Consider the following 25,075-nt stretch of genomic DNA (forward strand, 5'->3'; position numbering starts at 1 on the left):
TCAAAAATTGAATTTACCTCGGCATAGTTAAATAACAAGAGTTCAGTACATGGAAAAGACATACAGTGAGTCTCAAACTCCATTGTTTCCTCCTTCTTATATAAATCTCATTTGTTTAAAAGACCTCCGAAGAACAGGCGAATCTCAACATACACTGACTGTTACGTAACAGTCGGGGTGTACGCCCCAATATTTGCATATGCCAGCCCATAATTGAGGCATTACACAAGGGCAGCCAGTATTAATGTCTGAATCAGTGCACATCTGAATCATCAGACTAGGTAAGAAAGCAAGAACAGCAGCAAAAAATGGCAGATGGAGCGATAATAACTGACATGATTCATGATAACATGATATTTTTAGTGATATTTGTAAATTGTCTTTCTAAATGTTTCGTTAGCATGTTGCTAATGTACTGTTAAATGTGGTTAAAGTTACCATCGTTTCTTACTGTATTCATGGAGACAAGAGCAGTCGCTATTTTCATTTTTAAACACTTGCAGTCTGTATAAAGCATAAACACAACTTCATTCTTTATAAATCTCTCCAACAGTGTAGCATTAGCCATTAGCCACGGAGCATAGCCTTAAACTCATACAGAATCAATGTAAACATCCAAATAAACACTGTACTTACGCGATTAGACATGCTGCATGACGAACACTTTGTAAAGATCCATTTTGAGGGTTTTATTAGCTGTTTGAACTTTTTTTATGTTGTTTATGTAGCTCTTGGGGCGTGGAGCACGAGAATTAAAGGGCCACACACCCTGAATCGGCTCATTTCTAATTATGCCCCAAAATAGGCAGTTAAAAAAATTAATAAAAAAAAATCTATGGGGTATTTTGAGCTAAAAACTTCAGACACATTCAGGGGACACCTTAGACTTATATTACATCTTTTAAAGAAAAGTTCTAGGGCACCTTTTAAGGGACACTCCCAAATAGGGGTAAATTTGACACGCTATAATAAATTATCTGTGGGCTATTTTGAGCTGAAACTTCACAAACACATTCTGGAGACACCAGAGACTTATATTACATTTTGTAAAAGGGGCATTATATGACCCCTTTAAAGGTTTCAGCCAACAAAAACGTTTGGGAACCCCTGGTGTAGCATAATAGTGCAACTATTTTACACATGTCATTATTAGGATACCTTATTATTGCAACTGATCCTTCCATGTTTTATCCTCTCAGATCACAGATGGCCGATGGCATCAGGCACAGTTCATTTTCCGGACACAGGACCCAAACTTACTGCCCATTGTGGAGGTCTACAACTTGCCCAGCACTAAACCTGGCTCACATTACCATCTGGAGGTGGGCCCTGTATGCTTTTCATAAAAAAAAAGCAACAATGGAAACCTTAAATACCCCTGATTAACAGGATTACAGAGCTTCTCGAGGCCAGCAAAACTGGCCCGAGTTTTGTACCTCTCCTCTCAAGCATGGACCTCAGCATTTAAACAGGAGGAAAGAGGAATCTAGAGCAGCTTTGGAGAAAACAAGACTTCTTATGCGAGCAGCTCGAGATGACAGACACTGCCTTTTCAGAGCAAAACAAGGCCTGGATATGTGGCTAGAGGTGCTTATTAAACTCTGTTAGAAGTCTTAATTTATTCATAGATGTGTTTTTCGCACATGATCCATTTTGGACAAGCTATAAGGAGCAATTATGACATTTATTTTTAATGAAGTACTTATTTTGTATTTTATAGTTATACATGATCATGTGTATTTATACATGTACATGTGTGTGTATGTATATTTTCTGTAAAGTGCAATAGAGTTGTTTTTAAAAGATGAATCTTCTTGTTCTAAGTGAGGTTTACTGTCACTCATATCATTCAATTCAGGTTCATTGTCGTGTGTACTTGTGTATATCTGCAGGTCTGTTGTAAAAGCTTCAGATACCAACACACGTGCATAAACACACATATACATTAATTCATAGCCAGAATATGAGTCGAGGTGAATCCAGACTTGAAAAGTTACATGTAAACATCTACCTCCCATCTCTAATGTTTTTGGTGTTTTGGGACAAAAGATTTTAAAGAAATGGATTCACATGCATTTAACTCCTGTGGTTAGATTTCTGTTTCCGTCAAATGTTTTTAACTTAAGTGCCTTTTATACATTGAAAGGGAATATTTTTGTATACGTTTTTTAAAAGGAAAGTTAAAATGATTTTTTTTTTCCAGCCAAAATTGTTTTAATCCTTTATCTTCTATTATGCCTTATTTGTACAAATATTTGAACTTTAAAGGCACAAGAACTCTTTTATTATAGCAAACGTGGTCTTGTAGCATCCACTGTGCTTTATATCACTCAGCTGTAGGCCTTTCCATCAAGTACATATGCAATTGCATAAGCCCTATCTGACTGCAGAAGTAATTGTTTGACATGGAAAATGTGCTCTGCTCTGTCAAAATTACTGATTTTTGTGTCTTTGTTGAGGTGCGTGTACAAATCTGAATGTTACAATTTAGAAACCTTACAAACCCAAGTTGTAATATTGCTGTTGCTGATCAAAATGAGAGCACTAGAATCTTCCACTATATTAGGTTTGTCATGAGCAACGGCTTTGACATCATGGTAAGCTAATTATTTCAATATCTGTGACTAAAAAGAGTTATGTATCAAATTCTTGTGAAATATTTCTGTTGTTTTGATAAAAACTGTCAGGAGCCATCTTAACTTGCCGCAAGGGTTGTTAAATATCTGTTCTTTGTATGTGTAAATTTAAGGTCTCACTGTAATGCATGTTGTGATTTCAGAGCAAAGAAAGAGGTGGATATTCTCATAATGAATATTTTTACATTACCTCCAAAATCTAGCAAAAACCAAAGATTTGTTTTGTGTAAATTAAATCACAGATACCACCGAAATATAAGTGTGCAGGACAGCAGTCCTTATATCTGTCTGTATGAAGTTGTTTTGGCCGTTTGAATAAAGAATGATGAAAATATGCCCACCCACATTTTGTTCCAAACCCCTATGCTAATGTTTTATTAACGAAACACAAAAATAGAAAGCTTGAAGAATCTTTGACACTCATGATGACCATATGACAACAGTGAACAATTTTAAAAAACTCATGCGCACTGGATTCATAGGACAATGGACACACCACCCGTTGGGTGTGCTTCTCAATTGGAAGGCTGCATATCCCTAGCTGCCAATCAAGCTCTGTCAAAGGACATCTCAATTTGAAGGATCCTTGGAAGGCAGCCTTCATTCCGCGTCCTACATTCGGCTCATTTTGAAGGATGCATGTATCCTCAGCAGCCTTCAACCTCCCACAATCCTTTTCCAATTCACGAAAAAGAACGGATGGAAAACAAGGCAGCACTGAGCTATATCTTTTGTTTTGGTGTAAATTAATTAAATTAAGCCACTGGGAGACCACAGACGGTTGTCATTCACTGTATTCCATTAATAGAAAGCCAGTTAAACTGATAGTTCACCCAAAAATGAAAATTCTGTCATTACTCACCCTCATGTCATTCAAAACCCATAAGGCTTTCGTTCATCTTCGGAACTCAAATGATCTTTTTAATGAAATCTGAGAGCTTTCTGTCCCTCCATTGACAGCCTATGCAACTGATGCTTTGGCGCTTCAGAAAGTTCATAAAGAGATCGGAAAAGTAATCCATATGAATTGAGTGGTTTAGTCCAAATTTTCTGAAGAGACTTGATTGCATTAAGATGAACATTTAATTTAGGCTTTTATTCACATAAGTGTCCCAAGATTGGCAACAAAAATGGCTGCCCACTGCTCCGGCTGTGTGTGTGTACTTGAGTGAAATGCAGGGCACAAATTCCGAGTATGGGACACCATACTTGGCTACACGTCACTTTCACTTTCCCTAATTTAAAGATTTTTAATACAAATTATTTTTACAAAATTAAGTTTCAATATAGTATTTTACTGCCATGATCATGAAACATGTGTGACAAAGCCATACACACTTACTAGACCGTCTCATTCTAGCATTTAAATACCCAGGTAGCCAAAACGGTTCGGCCCAATAAAGGCCCAGATCTGGAATAACTCAGCCTGCAGTTGCCAGACTCGGAATGGACAACGGATGAATGACGCCCCAGATACGCCCCAAATACACTGGCCTGAGTCCAGCTGCCAAAACTGCCGGTATTGGGCCACAATCACACCGACAAGAATTGAACACTGAGCCAGTATTGGGCCAAGTCTGGGTACTGAAGCTGAGGCGACACTGCCAGCATTGGTCCACAATCACGCCAGCTAAAATGGTACACTTAGCCAGTACTGGTCCTAGTCTGGGTACTGAAACTGAGCCAACACTGGGCCACAATCACGCCAGCAAAAATACTACACTTAGCTGGTACTGGTAGTCTGGGTACTACAACTGAGTCGACATTGCCGGCAAAGGGCCACAATCACACCAGCAAAAATACTACAAACGAAACAATTCAAATCAAAATAGACTACGCTTCAAGATATGACTGTATGTAACTGGTAAAGGTAAGTAGGCCTAATGTTAACCATGGACATATGCACACAATAACTAAACTAAAATAGCAGTCAGCTTTTCAACGATTGCTGTTGGAAATTTTGCTTGTAGGAAATACATTTCCTACTAGTTGGTCATAATTTAACTAACTCTTGATAAGGTCTCAAAATCATAATAAGGTTGAGTCATTTATAGGCCTATGTGTAAACATTTGCAGTTGTGTTACATGATTGTATGGCCCTCAATATCCCAACTACTGGGACACACCCAAGGCCTATGAACACGGGGAAAGATATCCATCAGTATTATCATTCATCTCAAGAGAACATGCTCAGCTTGCTCAGGACCCCCCAAAATTAATAAAGATGATGTATTTATGACACCACCAGCAGGGGGTGATGGGGCAATACTAATAAGCATTTTTTTTTTAGATAATTTTAATAATAGACAACACTTGATGAACCAGACATTTTCTTTTTAAAAAAAGTACACTTTATTGCTATTTCAGGCCAAGTTCACTTATCTATCCATATAATGATACAACACTGCCACCTAATGACAAGACATGAAAACAACAATGACATTTAGAAAAAAAAATTTAAAATACATTTAAAAAATATCCCCCACAAAGTTTGATGAGGTATGACTATGAAGAAGTCATTTCCTAAAAGACAGAGTTAAACACAGAGTTAAATGTACATTAAATTCATCAGCTTCAATATAAACAATACTTCACATTACATCCATAGTCACATGCTGTCTGCACTGTTGATGTGCCATAACTTATACTTACTTATGGGGAGAGGTATAAACACTCCTTGAGAGATTTCCCATCTTTGATGATGTGGTGTGTGTTTTGCGAGGGACCAAACCCAGGTCTCCAGTTTTGAAGTGAGAAAGATTAATCGATTTCTGTCGGAGTTCACTCGGTCTGGAGTTGTAAGCCAGTATGAGAGTCATTGAATCACATTGCTATAATAATTTCTTCATATATTACGGTTTTGTTTTCCATGCCATTAAAATTAAATACATTTTGTACCTTTTCACGTCAGAGACTTTTTTCAGATCACGTCTGCAAGCCACCTCTGGCATAAATTCAGTAAGAGTGGGACCGTTTCCTAAAGCTGCAGCACTGTCCAGCACAGCCAGAAGCTTTTGCATCATCTGATTTCGTCTTACAGTAGCCTTCAGTTCCGAGTCTTCCTCTTTAGGGACCTCCTGTAACCAAAACAAAGACTACTGTTTATTTACTTCTCTGTAGCACCGAATGATAATGTATCTTTATGTTCACTCTTACCCTTAAGGCCTCTTTTAGCGCTACAGCTGCTTCTTCAAGAACTGTCTTTATCTGTCCTCTCAGCGTCCTTTCCTCCTCAAGCTCTTTCCTGTGTGTCTTGGCTTCAGCTTTTGTTTTGTTCAGCAATTCTTTAACTGTTGCATGTTTCGTTCTGTAAGTGGTAGTAATACTAATAAAATACATGTAACAAGTATTTAAAGTCATTTATTTAACTCATAAGTGACTTCAGGATTCCAACCTGAGAGCATCAAGCTCTGTGCATACTGCAGAATGATTGTCCAGCAGCTCTTGGTGCTCCAGTTTAAGTTTGGCACATTTCTCAACTTCAGACTGCATTTGCTTGCACTTTTCTGTCAACTGATGGACCACCTTGAGAAAGAATAATGTTTCATTTGTGCGTTAGGATATATAAAATTCACGTGTTCCAAAACAGCAAAAAAGATCACTTAAAGGTTCAATATGTAATATTTTCTGTCCGCTAGAGGTCGCTAGAGGCCTATTCAAAACAAAGGCATAGCTTGATGACGCCAAGTTTGAGCGCGGAATCTTGGGACAAGACCTCAACGGACAGTGGAATAGAATTGGGATAGGACTTGGGAACAAATCATGTTTATGGATGCGATTATTAACGTTACTGTAGTATGAAGCAGAGCAGGACCGAGTGTTGTTGAAGCTGAACGAGGCCGCTGGAGCGATTGTGCAACACACGCCTCACGAGCAGCGGAACTTTTATTATGTCACAGTCGCCGGCGCCGCTTCCGCTTTTCCAGTCATGAGTATGAGGTAACACAGCTCTGTTTATCATATTAGATACATTTGAGTGTGTTGAAAATGATGTTATAACGTTACTCGGAGCGTTTGTTCAGCGGCTGCTGTGAGACACTGTTGCACATTGCAGTAAGATAGATCGATTTTAGAATATAATATTAAATGCTGGATGGCTTGTGCTGATAAATGACATGCAATTAATTTTAAAACGTATTGCATGCTGGAGAAAATGCTGTATTACTCTTACTAAAAATAAAGCTGCATCTTATTATGCTATGTTAGCTACTTGACAAAGTAACGTTAGTGTTTTTCTCTGAGGCATGATAAAGCATGATACTCGCAAAAAATCAAGAAAATTAGATTTAGCCTAAACAATAAGACTAAACGTGTTGAGATATATAACAACAATTAGTTTTATAGTCTATAAATATATCAAAACTGTTGTTCCCTTGTCTATTAAAACATGTAAATATTAAAGCGTCTTTGGTGTTTCCATGGTTTCTACAAAATAAAACCGGAAACCGAGGTTAACGCGGGTATGACGCAATTGACAGGCGACACCTCACACGTCCCAGAGCCTTGGTTCAAATTGCAATTTTCTCACGATTTACAAATAGTTGCAAACATTTTGGATATTGTAAGTACTCAAGTGAACAAAATATATAACACTGGCCTAGTGGTTTTTGGATATTTTACTGCAAAATTATTACATACTGCACCTATAAATGCATGAAAGTACCCAGCTAACAAAAATACAGTATGGTCCAAGTATGTTTTGCTAACGTTACCATTAAAGAGTTAGTTCACCCAAAAATGAAAATTCTGTCATTAATTACTAATCTTCATGTCAAACCCATTAGACTTTCGTTCATCTTCGGAACACAAATAAAGATGTTTCTGATGAAATCTGAGCGCTTTCTGTCCTTCCATAGACGGCTACAGAACTACCAGTTTGATGCTTCAAAAAGTTCATAAAGAGATCGTAAAACTAATTCATAGGAATTGAGTGATTTAGTCCAAATTTTCTAAAGAGACATGATCACTTTACATGATGAACATATTGAATTTCAGCTTATATTTACATTTAAATATTCATCAACTCACATATCAGTTGTGGTAAACGGAAGATCAAGCATGTTTTGTTGAACCAATGAGGTTCATTCTCGTGTGTTACGCAGCACATTTGAGCTTCCGCAAGAGGTCAAGAGCTTCTCGCTTGTCAATCAGGTTCGGTTGAGCTTCTGTTTATGTTCGCTGATCAAAGTTTATATATGAGTAAAATCCTAAATTAAATCTGTTCATCATATAAAGCGAGCGAGTCTCTTCAGGAAATTTGGACTAAACTGCTCAATTCATATGGATTAGTTTTACAATCCCTTTATGAACTTTTTAAAGCAACAAAGTTTCAGCTGCGTAGCTGTCTATGGAGGGACAGAATGAAAAGATCTTCATTTTGCATTCCGAAGATGAATGAAAGTCTTTGGAATGACAAGAGGTTGAATAATGACAGAATTTTCATTTTTGCATGAACTAACTCTTTGAGATATAAAAATGTTATTTTTGAATATTACAATAATGTTTAAAATGTCCATTTTTTATGTTTTAAAAACATTTTCTTGGTTATGTGAATGTTAATGGAACATTCCATTTGATCATTTTGCAAACATAATGTGATTGTTTCAGAATGTTCAGAGAACATTCAAAAGTAGCAACTATGTCATTTACCAAAAAAAAATTAGAACGTTCAACCAAAACGTTTCAGGAAGAAAAAAAAAAACATTCAATGAATGCTTTAAAAACAATATGAAATAGCAGATAACTTTGAAAGAATGTTCTGTTAACATTACTGGAAGAACATTTGTTCATATCTTTAAGATAACCTTGCCAGAACGTTATCCAAAGTTCTGAGAATGTTCCCTGTCAGTTGGGTATAGATAGATAAATTGGCCACCTTTTGATTAGCAACATTCTTCTTGGTTATTTCATGCAGCAGCGGTTCTGTAATGCCATTCTCTATTTTGAGTTGCCTTTCTCTTGCTCGTAGAGCATCATTCTCCTTCAGCAGTTCCTGGGTCTTATCTGAGAGCTTCTGAAGTTGTGCCGTCACAAAGAGGTTCTCTTGCATGGCCCTCATTGTCGTCTCGGGCATCTTTTGGTCTGACACCCGCCGGAATTCAGCTGCTACAGCAGCAACATGTTGCAGCATTTCTTTCTTTAGCCTGTATAAGCCGAAAAGGTCAAATAAATAAAAATGTAATATTTATTTTATTTTAAACATCTTTATGTACCAACATTATATTTAAAAATATACATTTAAAAATATTTAAATGTATTATAAATATTTAACATTGATAACACTTTACAATAAGGTTCTTTAAAGCACATATTAATCTTAGTTTGTGTTAATTTCAACATTTTAATTTCATGTTAATTTCAACGCATTATTAAAATCAAAAGTTGTATGGTTTCAGACCTTAAATGTGCAATATTTACAAATAAGAGTCATTGTTGATCAAGTCATGCTCAAATAATAATGCACCTCCCATGACCTACACTCAAAAAAATGATACGTTGGATTTACTTGATTTTTTTGTCAACAGGTACCACATAATTTGGTTATGCTGAATTTAATTAACATTATTTATTTCAGTTAACTTAAATTTATTACATAAGGTTAACTCAATGCCATTTAGTTGAATCAGGTTAACATTCTTAATTTTGTCCAAAACCATTAAGTTTAATTATCCTCAAATGAATATCAAACAGAAATTTAAAAAAGTAATCCAATTTAATGGATTAGTTTATTTAGTGGATGCATTCAAGAACAATATACACAACTTTTACAGAATCTTTACTCTGTAAAGACTCTTATTGTTAAGTGTTAGCCAGAAGATGGGTTTACTCCATCTATGGCATGCCCAAAATAGTTGTTTTTATTATTAAACAACTTTAATTATTGTTAGATAACCCAAGCACATGTTCTACACTTCACCACAATGGTAACCCCAAAACTATTAACATAACAGAAACTTTTAAATACCAACATAATAGAAAGTAAATATTAAAAAGTCCCTCCATTTTCTCATGTTGCTAAAAACTGCTTAAAATAGCACTTTATTTCAACATTTACTCTCCCAGATCAGCCCCTTTGCAAAGCATGATGGGAAGTGAAAGCCCTGTTTGATTGAGTCCTGGTTGAGTTTACTTGATTGAAACATGTTATTTTCAAATGAAAACAGTAAGTTAAGTCAAAAAGTAATTGTTTTAAGTCAGTTTAACATGAAGCAATTAAATTTGAACCAGAAACCTAATACAATGGTGTTGAATCAAAATAAGTTGTTTAAATAAAGTGAACAGCATCAACAAATCATTTTTTTGAGTGTAGATGTCTGAATGATGAGTATGAACATGCTCACCTGTCATTGTCCAGTACAGCTTTTTTCTCCAGATTATAGATTTGTGCTTGATGTTCCTCTTTTTGATTTTGAAGCTGCTCTTCCAAAGACCTGCGTTCAGCCATCAGCTTCTCTCGCTGCATAGAAAAGTCCTCCAAAGACGCCAACTTACCGGCTAAACACAAAAAGATAAACACATTTTAATTACGAAAAGTGCATTTATTAATACCAGTCACTTATATGAGAGTGGCTCTCTCTCTCACATAGCAGTACAGCTAAGACCAAAAAACATTAACATTACATTAACAGTTCTTAAAAGATTTTTTTTTTCTTAGTGTGAAGAATATTGATATAATCTAAAAAACCTTTTCCCAACACAAAGAACCTTTTGCGCAATGGAAAGGTTCCGTGGATGTTAAAAATTCTTCATGGAACAATAAGGAACCTTTATTTTTAAGAGTGTATCTCATACTTAGTGACAATCAATATATGTTTTTATTTCATTAGATATTTATATTGTATATATGCAAATAGGCGACTGCTCAAAAGTTTGTACCAAGTGCCATGTTCTCAGAAGTTAATTTTTCCTTATTTTCCTGAAGTTCATGTCTAAGCATGCTCAGTTGTAACTCAAAGGACTCTCTCTCAGCTTCTTGTGCTTGCTGGTGTCTTGATAAAGTCTCAGTCAGATCAGTCAGTTCATCCTCTTTTTGAGCCAGTGTGCCTTTCAGGTAGAGAATTATGTCTTTCTTCTCTTTCTCCACATCATCAATCTTAGAGGATAAGTCCTTTTCTTTAACCTCCAGTTCATCACATTTATGCTGGTATCTGCAAGGAAAAAGACAAGGTAACAGTTCTTAATAACATGTATGAGGCAAGTACTTCCTGTTGAGGACATATTTGTTGAAGTACATTGGCTGGTTAATTATTAACATTATACATTATAATCCAAAGTCTATTCCATTTTATTTCCCTCAAAGCACAGACATGAGCTAAACGAATGCAACACAATTAAACAACTGATCTCTGAAGATGCGATTATGATATTGTACTGAAACTTCAATCAAGCGGTCAAATCGACATCATCATTTAGGTGAGTGTTTCCCGCGCACGTGCCCATTGCTTCAGATATATTACATGCTACAGGAATGCGCAAAAGCGTTTTGTGTTGTTGTTTTTCCTCAAATAAATTAAGTATTTGAATACCGTGTACACCTGTAAAAACTTTTATGCAACATAATAAGCAGCAATGTCAGTGGTCGTGATAACTTGCAAGAGCTCTCACCTTTCCAGCCGCTCCTCCAAATCACGTATTTGAGCCCGATAAAAGTTTTTGTCACTCTCCGTTAATTCTTCGTCGTTTTTCTGCTCAGGCTCAATACTTTCCTTTTTGTTTGAGAAATCTCCGCTCCCCTTTCCATTCTTTTTTGGAGGCATTGGACTCTTGCGTGCTTTAAACTAAACAGTCTGAGAAGTAAAAACCTAAACAAATGCGATTGTTTCTTGTTGCCATGGACGAGAGGTTTGAGTTGTGGGTCATGCGCTGCGCAGAGACGTGCGCAAGTAGGCTACATTTTGTGCTTTTTCACATATATTCAAAACATAAAATTGTTGAAAATATTATACAAAAAGATTTGGCCATATAAAACAAGTTTCACTTTCATTTTTTGATTAAAAGTTGAATTGTACCACTTAATTTACTCAATCATCCGATTAGGTTAGCCTAATTCCAATTTTTAATTAGGTAAGCTAGGCTATTTTTATTTTTTCTTAACCATGTTTGGTCAGATTTCGATAAAGAATGCGCTATAAATAGGATACCACATGGTGTTTGGCATGGGAACCAATAGACTTTGATCCATGGAAAAGAACAGGCTGTTAGCAACAATAGGCTATACAAATTGTCCTCTGAATATTTACATATATTTTGCACATATTGTTATCAATAGATCAAAGGTGCTTAAGGTCACCTGGGGTAAAAGGCCCCTTAAATGTAATTTGCAACTAAATATGCAACAAAAATCACTACAGCACTTTTCTAAACACCTGTAATTCTGAAACCAATTGATTTTTGACCCACAAGTTGTATCCCACGTGTTATTTTAAACAAATGGTGTTAACATACTCAGTCAGTATATAAACTAATAATAATAATGATAATCATAAACTAATAGTAATAATAATGCAGTTTCCTAGGACCAGGTTAAAACTGCATGAATGTTGAAAGACATTGACTCTTTCTCATTGTTCACGTTCTCAGATATTGAGAATTTGCATAAAGAACTGCCCTCTTGTCTGCTGCAATATCCTTATTCACCCTTGCAGAATTCCCCTTTTTAATAACAAAGTTATATAAACAGTCCATGTTAAAATTACAGTAGCCTAAGTCTCTCTTAAAGTGTAATAACCATTTAAAGTAATCATTTGATACAATGTACTTATTATGTGTATATACATGTTTTACATTGTACTTAGCCTATATTTAAAAATACCTGCATGTAATTACAGCTGTAATTAAGTAGTTAGGCCTGCATAATTACACTGTTGACCATTCCCCTTTAACCCACACTTGTGTTTTTCTGTAAAACGTTTAATGAACATTTCTATAAAAGTTTTTGCACTTTATTTAAATTAAGACATTTTAATTTAATTTTACAGTTTTTACAGTTCTTCCAGTCATTTGACCGTTTTTTACTAGGCCTATTCTTTTTGTTGTTGTTGTTGTTGTTTTACAGCGTGAGCAATGGTGCCACCGGGTGCCACCTGCCTCTTTGCGCCATCTGGTGGTGATTTCGAGAATTATTATCAACATTACATTTGTAATTTTACATACACGTTTTGCATGTAAGAAAACAATAATAATAATATTTTTTTCTGTATGATGTAATGGCACAACCGACCTTTTTACATATATTGTTTGTAATTTTATAGAGTTTTGAGTACAATTTAAAACAAAAGAGAGTTATTTTCCGTATAATTAGTGTAACCATGAAACCTGCCCCTAAACCTACCCGTATCCCACCAGCAGCAAAAGTGTTTTGCAAATTACAATGCAACATGAACACTATAAATACCTAACTTTTCTTGTTTGTTTTGTATTTTTGTTTCTTGGATTGTTTGTTCATAGTTAAAGACGCCTAACGTAAAGTATGACCTTACAGTCTATTTTTAACCAAATCTTCAGGTTTCTGAGTTTGGTGCATGTGGCTTGACATTTTCATATAGTAAATAACGTTTATAACGTTTTGGGTATTATGTTTTGTTTACTTTTGACATTTTTAAATCCTCACTGTTAAATTAACTTTATAAAGTTTCACAAAAAAATAAAAAAATAAATAAAAATAGTTTTCTGTGCTCTATCTGCAAGCCATGCCAGCCAGAGACTAGCACAAGGAATAAAAACAGTGACCTAAATGGGCATCTGCGAGGTTCAGTTGGTATTACTGAACTGTATAAACAAATGGGGTTTTTTTGTGTGTGTTTACAATAATAAGCATTTTGTGTGAGAGTATGATAAAGTTGCCAAGTTGAGGGGGAGGGGTGAGAAAAATACAGAGAAACGACGTCATCATGAGATACTGCAACATTGTAGCGAAGAATAATAGACGCTCTGCATGTCCATGCACTGCGGGTGAAATACACACAAAGCAGTGATGGACTTCCTCTCACCAGCGGCACCAAGTTTAATGACCATCTTAGTAGTGGTTAATGACGGTTGAAGTTACTTACACAACTTTAAAAAACGGAATTAAAGAGAAATTCTATAGAAATGAGTTCTACACTGAGCGCTGAGGTGAGATATTACAAAATTATATGAAATGTTAATGAAATGTTGTTGAACTGACCGGGTCTTCTAATTAATCGTAGAATTTGCATTCTGTGTACAGGTAAATTGTCACATGATAGGGTAAAAGTTACATTGTCAGTAAATCATTTGTGTTTATAGCGATAGATGGTGCTTGTTTATGGATGTTTGAGAGGAGAGAGGTTCGGGAAGGGGAGTCTGCTCATTATGTAACTGCTGTTTGTAAATGTGTTTTCGCGTTTCGCTTTCTGAGTCTGACATTCCTACAGTTCCACTGGGATTCCGTTATAAACATCATAGTGAGAACAGATCACAGAGGAAAACAGAGAGAAAGCGTGCACAGAGTTCGTGCTCATCCTCATCCTGTCGTATCGAACCTCGATAGGCTATTTGTGGAAGGACTTTGTATCGAGAACAAGTGAAGTGTCTGAGTCTAGAAGTATATAGGAGGATGACTTTGGTGAGAATCCCTTTCTGGTAGGAGGTTATTTTATGGTTGTTAAAAATGTGTTTAGGAGATTTATTTATACTGTAAACGAATTAAATTATTGGAGAAAAGTGTTAAAGTGTCTTCTTACATGTTTACGCCATATTCCTACTGCAAAAATAATGATTTTACCGAGGAAGACCGCAAAACAAAGCACAGTACGTGCTCGTCCTCATCCTGTCATATCGCCTGTGGTGTTTGTGTGCGAGTCTAAAAAGTGTTTTAGAGAAGAATGACTTTTTTGAAGAGAATCCCTGGGAGGTTATTTTAAAAGGTTGTTTAGAAGACGTCTGATTTATATTGTTTACTGATTATTGGAGTAAGGTGTTAACGTGTCTTCTAATCTGTTTATGCCATTTTGATAAACAGCAAAAATCTTTCTTTATTAGTTTTTTGGCTTGTTTTTAGTTAGTACATGTCTATAAAGAAATGTGGTGGTAAGTGTGTTATTTTTTACTTGAAAACAACAAAAACAATGGTTAAGAAACAATGGTTAATAAATGTAACAGTGGTTACATTTATAAGTCTCTTACGTTATGTGTCTGACTGTGAACACCATGTGCTGAGGAATGTGTTTTTTTCCACTTTTTTTTATGTGCTGCTTTTTCAACCCAGAAGGCTGCGTTCTGTACAGAGCGTTAAATATTTGATTGTGAAACCGTGAGAGGGAACTGATGTTGTAATCTCTAAGATATTCAGACTGTTTGGCATGGAGGCTTTTTGTTTGGGAATGGACACAGCAGGCTGTTACTGGGTGTTGTCAGATGTGTCTGTGGTCCAGCAGTTAATGTTCTGAACTGTGTAAGGGCATCCCCATTATACACAGAGGATATAGTGGTCATGGGAAAGAGCGGCATGTATTTTTCCTCTGACAGTTTCCTGCCTAACAGCCACCTGCCTGTCACTTTATACTCCAATGTGAAGTTCCATTACAAAAAAGTTACAATTGACCTGAGTTACCACACTGGTCTAATATGATCATTTTCCTGCATTTACAGGCATTCAGGTCCCATGGAAAACAGCGGTGTTTATGTAAAGGTAGGCTACTGCATGATACATGTAATATATTAACTTTTTAATTGACAAATTTCAGGGTGACATTGTGACATTCTTAAAGGGTTAGTTCAACCAAAAATGAAAATTCTGTCATTTGCCGTTCCACACCCGTAAGACCTTTGTTAATTTTTGGAACACAAAAATTAGATATTTTAGTTGAAATCCGATGGCTCCGTGAGGCCTCCATAGGGAGCAATGACATTTCCTCTCTCGAGATCCATAAAGGTACTAAAAACATATTTAAATTGGTTCATATGAGTACAGTGGTTCAATATTAATATTATAAAGGGACGAGAATATTTTTGGTGCACCAAAAAAACAAAATAACGACTTATTTAGTGATGGCCGATTTCAAAACACTGCTTCAGGAAGCATCGGAGCATAATGAATCAGCGTATCGAATCATGATTCGGATCGCGTGGTAAACTGCCAACAGCTGAAATCACGTGACTTTGGTGTTCCGAACAGCAGATTCGATACGCTGATTCATTTGTGCTCCGAATCTTCCTGAAGCAGTGTTTTGAAATCGACCATCACTAAATAAGTCGTTTTTTGTTTTTTTTGGCACTCCAAAAATATTCTCGTCGCTTTATAATATTAATATTGATCCACTGTACCCACATGAACTGATTTAGATGTATTTTTAGTACCTTTATGGATCTTGAGAGAGGAAATGTCATTGCTCCCTATGAAAGCCTCACGGAGCCATCGGATTTCAACTAAAATATCTTAATTTGTGTTCCGAAGATTAACGAAGGTCTTACGGGTGTGGAATGGCATGAGGGTGAGTAATAAATGACAGAATTTTCATTTTTGGGTGAACTAACCCTTTAAGGTAAACTTGGCTTAATGGCTTTCAGTCATTTAAAGGGATAGTCCACCCAAAAATGAAAATTCTGTCATTATTTAGTCACCCTCATGTTGTTTCAAACCTGTATGACTTTCTTTCTTCTGTGGAACACAAAGAAGATATTCTGAAGAATGATGGTTACTAAACATTTTTGGTTCACATTGACTTCCATTGTATTTTTTGTCCATACAATGGAAGGCAATGGAAAACTAACTGTTTAGTGTTGCCCAAATAAAAAAGAAATTTGGAAGTTTGGAATGACATGATGGTAAATTAAATTAATTCATTTTTGGGTGAACTAATCCTTTTGGTAAAAACAATGAGCAGTGATTATTAAAGAAAAAATGATCCGCAATACACTGGTTATTTTACTTTTCTGGTGACATTCCCTCAAAAAGCGATAGTCACAAAGGAATCTGAGAGCATAGCCATTAAACTCTAATTGAATTAAGATGGGTAACACAAAGGGGCTTGGACTGCTGCCCATGTCTTCAGAATGGTTGAGGACAAACAGGGTTACTGTAGGCAACCAACTGTGCCAAATGTTGCTGTTTATTTTAGGGCAACTGAAAATGGGCTCACATTTAAAGAGAGATGCGTCACATTATACCACTGGTAGTTCTGTTGTAGCCTCTAGAACAAAGACAGTCTTTTTACCATCACTGTCGTTTGTCTTTTGCACAGTGGTTATTTAACATTCAGGACATTTTCCCATCATTTAAGTTCACCTATATCAGTTTTATTGCTCCAGATGAACATATAAATATATTGGATAATAGGGCTAGTTGGTGCACGTAAGACTCAACACAATGTTGTTAGCGATAATATATTGGCCTATACAAACTGTAAATACAGTGATGTCTCCTTAACAACTGACCAAAACCGCTGTACATGTGAGTCACTTAGTTTCATAGGAAGTAATGATTTCTTTATTCTTATGGTTTTTCATCATTGCTTTATTTCCTTTAGTTTTCTAAAGAGACATGCCAACTGAATTCCCCATCAGACAAACTAAAGCAGGAGTTAGAGAAAGAGCTGAAATTGAGCAGCTGTAACTTATCAAGTCATGGCTGGTACCATGGTCGCATACCTTGGGAGGTGAGATTGTAAATATTTTATATAATATGTTATATCCTTACATGTTTCAAGTTCTTGGTTTCACTAATGTTGCTTCTCAAAATACATATAATGAACGATATGACTTAATTTTGCTTCTCACAGGTGTCTGAGTCTCTTGTGCAATGGAACGGGGACTTTTTAGTCCGTGACTCCCTCACTAGCATTGGAGACTATGTCTTAACCTGCTGCTGGAACCAGAATGCTCTTCATTTCCTCATTAGCAAGGTTCAGCTCAGATCTTATGACGCATTTACTCGAACGCAGTATATTCTGGAGGGGGAAACGTTTGATTCTGTGCCGACGCTGGTTCATTCATATGTTGGAAATAAAAGGCCTCTGACAAAGCAGAGTGGTGCCTACATTTACTCACCTGTTATCAGGACACTTCCACTAAGATACCTAGAAACAATGTTTGGGCTACCAAGTGTGGAGAGCAGCCCAGTGAATTCACCAACTAGGCAGAAAGGAAGCCAAAAGAAGAGGGAAAGCATAACTGTGACAGAGGCTTTGGAAATTGAGCTGATAAGACCACAGAGGTGAGTTTTATGATAGAAATTGTTCAGAAAATCTTAATTTGTTGGTGTAAGAGGTGAAGTGTGTAAATTCTTAGCCTTAAAGGGGCACTCCGCCCAAAAAATGAAAATTCTCTAATCATTTACTCAACCTCATTCCTTCCAGGATGTATGACTTTTTTTCCCATGAACACAAACAAGGATTTTTTTCTAACTCTGTTTCTGTGAGTCCATATAATGTACTCCATATACGAGACTTATAAACCATTGCTTCCAGCTAACTGCCAAATGAGTTCATTCATATGAGAAGTGATGATGAAGCTTCACATGCTTGAGTTTCACAACACACTTACATCACGCTTACGTCAAGCATGAAATCATATGACAGTTGGCCTTAAGCGATTGTTAATCGTTTCACTTCAGAAAGCATGGTATGGATTAGCGTCATGTTCACTTTGTGTGGTTTTTGAAGCGTCACATTTGGAGGTCATGTACACTTGCATTATATGGACTCACAGAGATGGATTATTTTTCTAAAGATCTTTATGTTCATGTGAAGAAAGAAAGTCATGTACATCTGGGACAGCATGAAGGTGAGTAAATGATAAGAGAATTTTCCCCTTTAAGCAACAACAAACAGATTTGCAAAAATAATGGCTGTTTTGAAAACATTCCCCCTATATGCCATTGGTCAGTCAAACGCATGGCCATGCCCCAAATACATCTCATTGGTTGAGCCAGTGTTGCTGTTGTCAGGCTGGTTGGGATGCTTAAACCTGCACCTCTTAATGGAAATAAATGTTGTGATGTTATTTCCCTCAAGAGGTGCATCACTTTTTTGGACAAAATGTTGTATTGACAATGCAAGAGTCGAGCACTCTGTAAAGTCTGCTCCAGCACATCCCTAAGACTTTTTATGAATTTATGATCTGGAGGTACCAATTCGTGTGTGAAATGATTCTTCATACTCCCTCCCAACCATTCTTTCATGGTTTGAGCCTGATGAATCTTGACATTTTCATCCTGGAGTATGGCGATGATGTGTCTTCCTACATGGTTGTTTAAGAAATGAAAAGCTACACACTTCATCAATTAGGGTTAGAAGAACTGTTGCCAAACATATAACATGCTAGAAACAGTAATCACTGCAATAATGATCTTAAACATTAAGCATTTGCCAATTTAAAGATGAATTGTGTAAATTTTAGGAGGATCTATTGACAGAAATGCAATATAATATACATAACTGTTTCATAAAGACGGTGTATAAAGACCTTACATAATAAACCTTTATGTTTTTATAACCTTACAATAAGCCGTTTTTATCTACATACACCGCTGGTCCCCTTACATGTTAAGTCACCATTTTGCGCTGGCATGTTTCTACAGTAGCCCTAAATGGACAAACTGCTCTACAGAGCGCGTTTGATTGACTAGCTTTCTCTGCTGTCTCAGACGACGATATATTTGTCCTATGTTGGCCACCATAGCTTCTCTATATTCGCAACCTTGCCGCTAGATGCTGCTAAAATTTACACACTGCACCTTTAAATCCAAACAGCGACTTTTTTTGGGGGGGGGGGGGGGTATGTATATGAATGAAAGTATTTTTATTTAATATCACACATGATTAGGTTTTGTTGTAATAATTGATTGTCCTGTACTGTATTCCACAGTGATGTGGTGAGGAGTTTTGATGGCACTGTAGAGCAGCGCCTTGTAGTGTCGACTTCCCCCATATTAATGAGCACATGTAAGATTCAGTTCAATATCATCAAATCAAGTAAAACCAGAAAATCAGAGAATAGCATTGTGATTGTGCACTTGCTTTTGTCTCCAGTGGCCAGGCGGCGACGAAGCCCCTCTGAAAACAGGAAGTTTGTTGTAGTCCCTTCATCACCTGTTCTGCAAAAATCCAGTGAAATACGGCTTTGTTCATCTCCCCCTGAAAACACTCTCATCTACTTGGAACCAACAGTACATCTTCTGTCCTCCATGACACATTCCCATCAAAACAACAGAGAAGCGAACCATCCACAAAATGACCCAGTGATTTCTCAAACTGATCCTGCTCCTACAAATCATCCCTTTGTAAGACATGAGATACAGACTATGGATCGCAGAGAGGAGTACGACGAGGATTATTTAGTGCCTTTCACCATAGACACAGTTTCCTGTTTCAGACCTAGTATGTACCAGTCACCACTGCTGCCCCCAGAAAATAAACCTTTGGAGAACAAAATGCTGAAAAAAGTGAAGGATGTCCTGTTTGAAGTTGACATAAAGACAATGGCAATGTATATTACCAAAATTGACTGCATGGTAGGTTTGACTTTATAAAGTATTAATTTTTTGCCTACTTTTTGTGCATTAAAATAAATGAAATTCATTAGGGTTTCACGGTTTATCAAAATAAAACCAAAATTGCAATATGGCTTAGTGTGAATATCAAAACACAAAGGCTGCATTTGAATTAAATAAACATATGCACTGCATGCATCAGAGTGTTCATTTACACATGGGCAGCTCATAATTCAGTGTTAAACTATTGTCGTTATTTTTTTTCTTAAATACTGACTTTTTTATTTTACATTGAAATATTACAATAATGATTTTTTTTTGTTGATTATTATTATATTATTATTATTATGATGATACATAATCACAAACTTGTTGGCCAAATTGTGGAGACATACAAATATATATATATATATATATATATATATATATATATATATATTATACAAAACTTTTTAATGTTTAATCTATCTAGAAAAATGTTATTTTTCCAAGTAAATTATGCACTGTGCCCTTAAAGGGACAGTCAACCCAAAAATGAAATTTCTGTCATCATTTACTCAGGTTGTTCCAAACCTGTATGAGTTTCTTTCTTCTGCTGAACACAAAAGATGATATTTTCAAGAATGTTGGTAACCAGACAGTTGACAGTAGCCATTGGTTCCATTGTTTTTTCTTTTTCCTACTATGGAAGTCAATGGCTATCGTCAACTGTTTGATTACCAACATTCTTTAAAATATCATCTTTTGTTTTCAGCAGAAGAAACTCATACAGATTTGGAACAACTTGAAGGTGAGTCTGATGTGAACTATCCCTTTAATAAGATTTCTAATCTTCACTCTGCAGGTTGCTCGAATTCTGGATATGTCTGATGAGATGATGAAAGGGATGGGGGTGAGTTCGGGAATGGAGCTACTTACCCTCCCACATGGACATCACCTCCGTCAAGATCTGCTTGAAAGGTTGGTTACCCAGTAAATTCTTTCTTTGAGATGTTAACCTCCTTTGGTTAAAATAACCAAATACCTCTTCCTTGTCCCCTCAGGTTTCACACTATGTCCATAATGTTGGCTGTACAGCTGCTGGGCTGCACGGGCAGTGCCGATGAGAGAGCCACCCTGCTGCATAGAGCCATCTGCCTGGCCTCTGAACTCAAGAGCAGTTTGGGCAATTTGTTTGGCTTTGCCACAGTTATGAAATGCCTCGAATTACCACAGGTTAGGAGACTGATGACATATCTCTTGAACCATGAGGGAAAAGTGTATCAATAAAGTAAATAAACAACATTCTAATCAACCAATCAGATTTGAGGGACAAGTTTACAGTTTATGTCAAGTTTAGGCTTACAACCAGGTGTTAGGTGATTCTACATCAGTGTTATTCACCTATCATTTCACTTTGATTTTAGGGATAAGTTTTGGGGTAGAGACAGGGTTAAGACTAAAGTTTCAGACAGGAATGTTGTTCCAGGATCAACAAAATATGTCTTACACTTGGCAAAATCACAGTGAACTTTTATAATATTCTACTCAGTCAGTCTTCTGCTTTTTTCAGATTGCTCGTTTGGATGAGACATGGACGGTTTTACGTCAGAAGTACACAGAAAGTGCTGTTCTTTATGAGAAAACCCTTAGATCCTCAATGAGGATGATGAATGATGGAGAAGGTATGCATTTACACATACTAATCGTCTAATGTAATTCATATTGTGTATGTTTGTAGAGTAATTTACAACGGCTTTGCCTTTGAACACGGCTCAACCAATTATAAATACTGACCGGAACTTTCCATTTTAAAAAGTAATGTTTTAAAGGTGCCATCGAATGAAAAATTGAATTTACCTTGGCATAGTTGAATAACAAAAGTTCAGTACATGGAAATGACATACAGTGAGTCTCAAACGCCATTGTTTCCTCCTTCTTGCGTAAATCTCATTTGTTTAAAAGACCTCCAAGGAACAGGCGAATCTCAAGATAACACTGACGGTTACGTAACAGTCGGGATCATTAATATGTACGCCCCAATATTTGCATATGCCAGTCCATGTTCAAGGCATTAGACAAGGGCAGCCAGTATTAACGTCTGGATCTGTGCACAGCTGAATCATCAGACTAGGTAAGCAAGCAAGAATAATGGCGAAAAATGGCAGATGGAGCAATAATAACTGACATGATCCATGATAACATGATATTTTTAGTGATATTTGTAAATTGTCTTTCTAAATGTTTCGTTAGCATGTTGCTAATGTACTGTTAAATGTGGTTAAAGTTACCATTGTTTCTTACTGTATTCACGTAGACAAGAGTCGTCGCTATTTTCATTTTTAAACACTTGCAGTCTGTATAATTCATAAACACAACTTCATTCTCTATAAATCTCTCCAACAGTGTGTAATGTTAGCTTTAGCCACGGAGCACCATCAAACTCATTCAGAATCAAATGTAAACCTCCAAATAAATACTATACTCACATGATCTGATCCATGCATGCAGCATGCATGACGAACATTTGGTAAAGATCCATTTGAGGATTATATTAGCTGTGTGAACTTTCTTTATGCACTGTATTATAGTCGAGAGCTCGAGGGGCAGAGAGCGCGAGGATTTAAAGGGGCCGCACACGCTTAATCGGAGCATATTTAATGATGCTTCAAAATAGGCAGTTAAAAAAAATTATTTAAAAAAATCTATGGGGTATTTTGAGCTGAAACTTCACAGACACATTCAGGGGACACCTTAGACTTATATTACATCTTTTAAAAACTGGTTCTAGGGCACCTTTAAAAACTGTTAAGCAGACAAAAAAAGTTCCATGAATGATGTATAAATAATATTTTTGTGCTAATGTTTTGAAAACATTGAAGAACCAGATGAACAAACATTCTATTAACGTTACTTGAAAATGTATAAAATTGAGAGAACTTGCCAGAACATTCTAAGAATGTTCCCTGTTAGCTGGGGAGGTCACCTTTGCTTTAAAGATTCTTTTAAATTCTCCAGTGACAACCTCAAACTCTCTTTCAGAGATAAGTGGACCCACAGAGACAACTTTTCCCCATGTGCTCCCTCTGCTGTCCCTTCTTGAAAGGAGTGTTGTGGCTCTGGAGGAGTCCGAGTCATGGGAAAGTGCAGACACTGGGGTGGCCATGGTCTTGAGCCATCTGAATGCTGCACGTAAGATTGCGTGCAATGGGAGGATGTTCAGTGCTAATGCAGAGGCCAAACTGCAGGGTAATGGCTTTATAACATAAACAATTTCTAATGGTTACAGAATTTTAGGGCTATTTGGTATAGCTACATTTTTATAAAGACAATAAATGGTTGCATTAATATTTCTCATACCCTGTCCACTTTAAAGTCTAAAGTATAAAATATAAATATATTTAAAGTATAAAATAATAATGTAAAAACATTGGAATTAAGAACAAGTTTGAAGTTGATTAGTGATGCAAAACATAAAATTTGTATGCTAATAATGAAAATTGAACATAAAGGCAATGTTATAAGTCATGAGGCTTATTTCTGAATTTTTATTTGCAGGGTTTCAGGAGGAAGCAGATGTTCGGGAGGTCTTCCTCACAGAGTTTCAGATGCGTCTCCTGTGGGGAAGCCGTGGAGTGGAAAGAAATAAAGATGAACGATATTCAAAGTTTGATGAAGTGCTAACAGCTCTGTCCAACAGGCTTGAGCTTTCTCACTCACCAAAATGACAGAAGGGATGATAGCTATTCACATATTATATCCACTATGTTTTGTGAATTTATTTACAGTTGTTTTTTGTTTTGTTTTCATGGAATATGGAGGGCATGTATGTCTGTCACTGTACATAAACTGAACACATTCTGCAACTTTAACTTATTGGATTTTGGGTTTTTGTTCATTTGTTATATTTTCAAGAGGAAATAACTTTATACTAACATTGTTCGCTTTGATCTTTGAAGTATGCATTTAATTGCACTTGTTATTGGTTCATATAATCAATGACCAAATAATGGGTAATATTTACTCGTTGGTAGACCTTTTGGAGATTTTAAATGCATACATTTAACTCTACTATTTCATACTTACATCGTTTATAAATAAATTTAGTTATTTCAGTTGACTGTGGTACTCTATGATATCCTATTCCTACTCTATGATTTACAGCATACTGATCTGAAATTGTATCATGTACTTTGATACCAGTTGCCACATCACAGTCAAATAAAGCTTGCGTAAAGTGAATATATTAGGCTATGCCTTATTTATTTGTTGAAATGCAATAGATTATGGATCATCATCCATGGTAGCCTACTATTAGTAATTCTAAATATCGTTATTTTGAATGGATTGTATTAATAAAGCTTGTCTGAAAAATTAGTTTACGAACTCAATCAGTTCTAGCGGTTCACGAGTCACTGAACCGAGAACGGTCTCGTTCAAACATGTCCGATTCGTAATGAGTCGACAATGAGCTGACTACACTACAAACGCTCTGATAGGGCGAAAGGTTACTTAAATGGTAGAAAAATACATACTGTAAATATGTTTACCACTTGATGTATCACACATACGAAGAATGTTTGTATTTGATGGCGTTTTATTAAAACGTGCAAAATCATGCTTAGATATGTAGGCCTAAATATGTGTGTAAATAGCAAATGCAAATTAGTCTATATTTTATGGTTTTTAAATCATGTTTTTTTATTAGATGAATCATGATTGCAAATGGGACACGGAAAATTACAATTGTACCTTTATTTAGAAAACTTGATTGAAAAGAAAACGCAATAAGCATAGCCAAGGGGAAAGAGAAAGAGAAAAAAAATCCTACATAAATGTTGTGCTTTTAAAACATTACATGTTTTCAGTGCATTTTTGTTTTTTAGTTTGTTCCAGCTTTATGTACAACTTAAATAATTTATAAAGTGTGAAAAAAAATATTTTTATTTATATGGTGTTTTCATAAAAATAAAAATAAATGCATAATATATTGTTCTTTGCATTCCAAATG

The 25,075-nt window shown here is 36.1% G+C and overlaps 3 protein-coding genes across 7 annotated transcripts in view; 2 read left to right on the forward strand and 1 right to left on the reverse strand.

Moving 5' to 3' along the window:
• col27a1b (collagen, type XXVII, alpha 1b) overlaps nt 1-3,010 on the forward strand; it is a 147,777-nt gene extending 144,767 nt beyond the window's left edge. For both annotated transcript variants that reach the window (XM_067405535.1, XM_067405536.1), the window contains one exon: nt 1,200-3,010. In XM_067405535.1, coding sequence (XP_067261636.1) covers nt 1,200-1,346 — 147 coding nt within the window. In that variant the 3' untranslated portion in view covers nt 1,347-3,010. The remainder of the gene's footprint in view (nt 1-1,199) is intronic.
• A 1,999-nt stretch (nt 3,011-5,009) lies between these two features.
• On the reverse strand, nt 5,010-11,723 carry cfap157 (cilia and flagella associated protein 157). Its single transcript, XM_067405826.1, has 9 exons — nt 11,241-11,723; nt 10,512-10,783; nt 9,977-10,130; nt 8,512-8,779; nt 6,031-6,161; nt 5,793-5,943; nt 5,535-5,713; nt 5,289-5,426; nt 5,010-5,159 (listed from the first exon to the last, which is right to left on the reverse strand). Exons 1-9 carry the CDS (start codon nt 11,390-11,392, stop codon nt 5,153-5,155), a joined length of 1,452 nt encoding a protein of 483 aa, XP_067261927.1. The 5' UTR covers nt 11,393-11,723; the 3' UTR covers nt 5,010-5,152.
• On the forward strand, nt 10,941-25,043 carry sh2d3cb (SH2 domain containing 3Cb). 4 transcript variants are annotated; one of them, XM_067405823.1, is made up of 11 exons: nt 10,941-11,048; nt 15,246-15,285; nt 17,123-17,251; nt 17,375-17,808; nt 19,461-19,537; nt 19,625-20,106; nt 20,930-21,045; nt 21,129-21,300; nt 21,638-21,749; nt 23,107-23,313; nt 23,623-25,043. In XM_067405823.1, the coding sequence occupies exons 2-11, from the start codon at nt 15,259-15,261 to the stop codon at nt 23,790-23,792; spliced, it is 1,926 nt and encodes a 641-aa protein (XP_067261924.1). In that variant the 5' UTR covers nt 10,941-11,048; nt 15,246-15,258; the 3' UTR covers nt 23,793-25,043. The 4 variants fall into 4 exon arrangements, with proteins under 4 accessions (XP_067261924.1, XP_067261923.1, XP_067261922.1 ...); XM_067405822.1 differs by lacking the exon at nt 10,941-11,048 and adding an exon at nt 13,558-13,748; XM_067405821.1 differs by lacking the exon at nt 10,941-11,048 and adding an exon at nt 13,987-14,237.
• Nucleotides 25,044-25,075: the final 32 nt, after the last annotated feature.

Source organism: Chanodichthys erythropterus, chromosome 13, assembly GCF_024489055.1.
Source record: "Chanodichthys erythropterus isolate Z2021 chromosome 13, ASM2448905v1, whole genome shotgun sequence".
Taxonomy (NCBI): Eukaryota; Metazoa; Chordata; class Actinopteri; order Cypriniformes; family Xenocyprididae; genus Chanodichthys; species Chanodichthys erythropterus.

Coding starts and splice junctions, on each gene's coding strand:
- cfap157 (XM_067405826.1), bottom strand. CDS start 11,392: ATGCCTCCAAAAAAGAATGGAAAGGGGAGCGGAGATTTCTCAAACAAA. Junction 10,131..10,511: donor TTCTGAGAACATGGCACTTG/GTACAAACTTTT, acceptor TTTTGTGTTTAG/CCGGTAAGTTGGCGTCTTTG. Junction 5,714..5,792: donor CGCTAAAAGAGGCCTTAAGG/GTAAGAGTGAAC, acceptor TTTTGGTTACAG/GAGGTCCCTAAAGAGGAAGA.
- sh2d3cb (XM_067405821.1), top strand. CDS start 14,212: ATGACTTTGGTGAGAATCCCTTTCTG. Junction 17,809..19,460: donor GAGCTGATAAGACCACAGAG/GTGAGTTTTATG, acceptor TGTATTCCACAG/TGATGTGGTGAGGAGTTTTG. Junction 21,750..23,106: donor GATGATGAATGATGGAGAAG/GTATGCATTTAC, acceptor ACTCTCTTTCAG/AGATAAGTGGACCCACAGAG.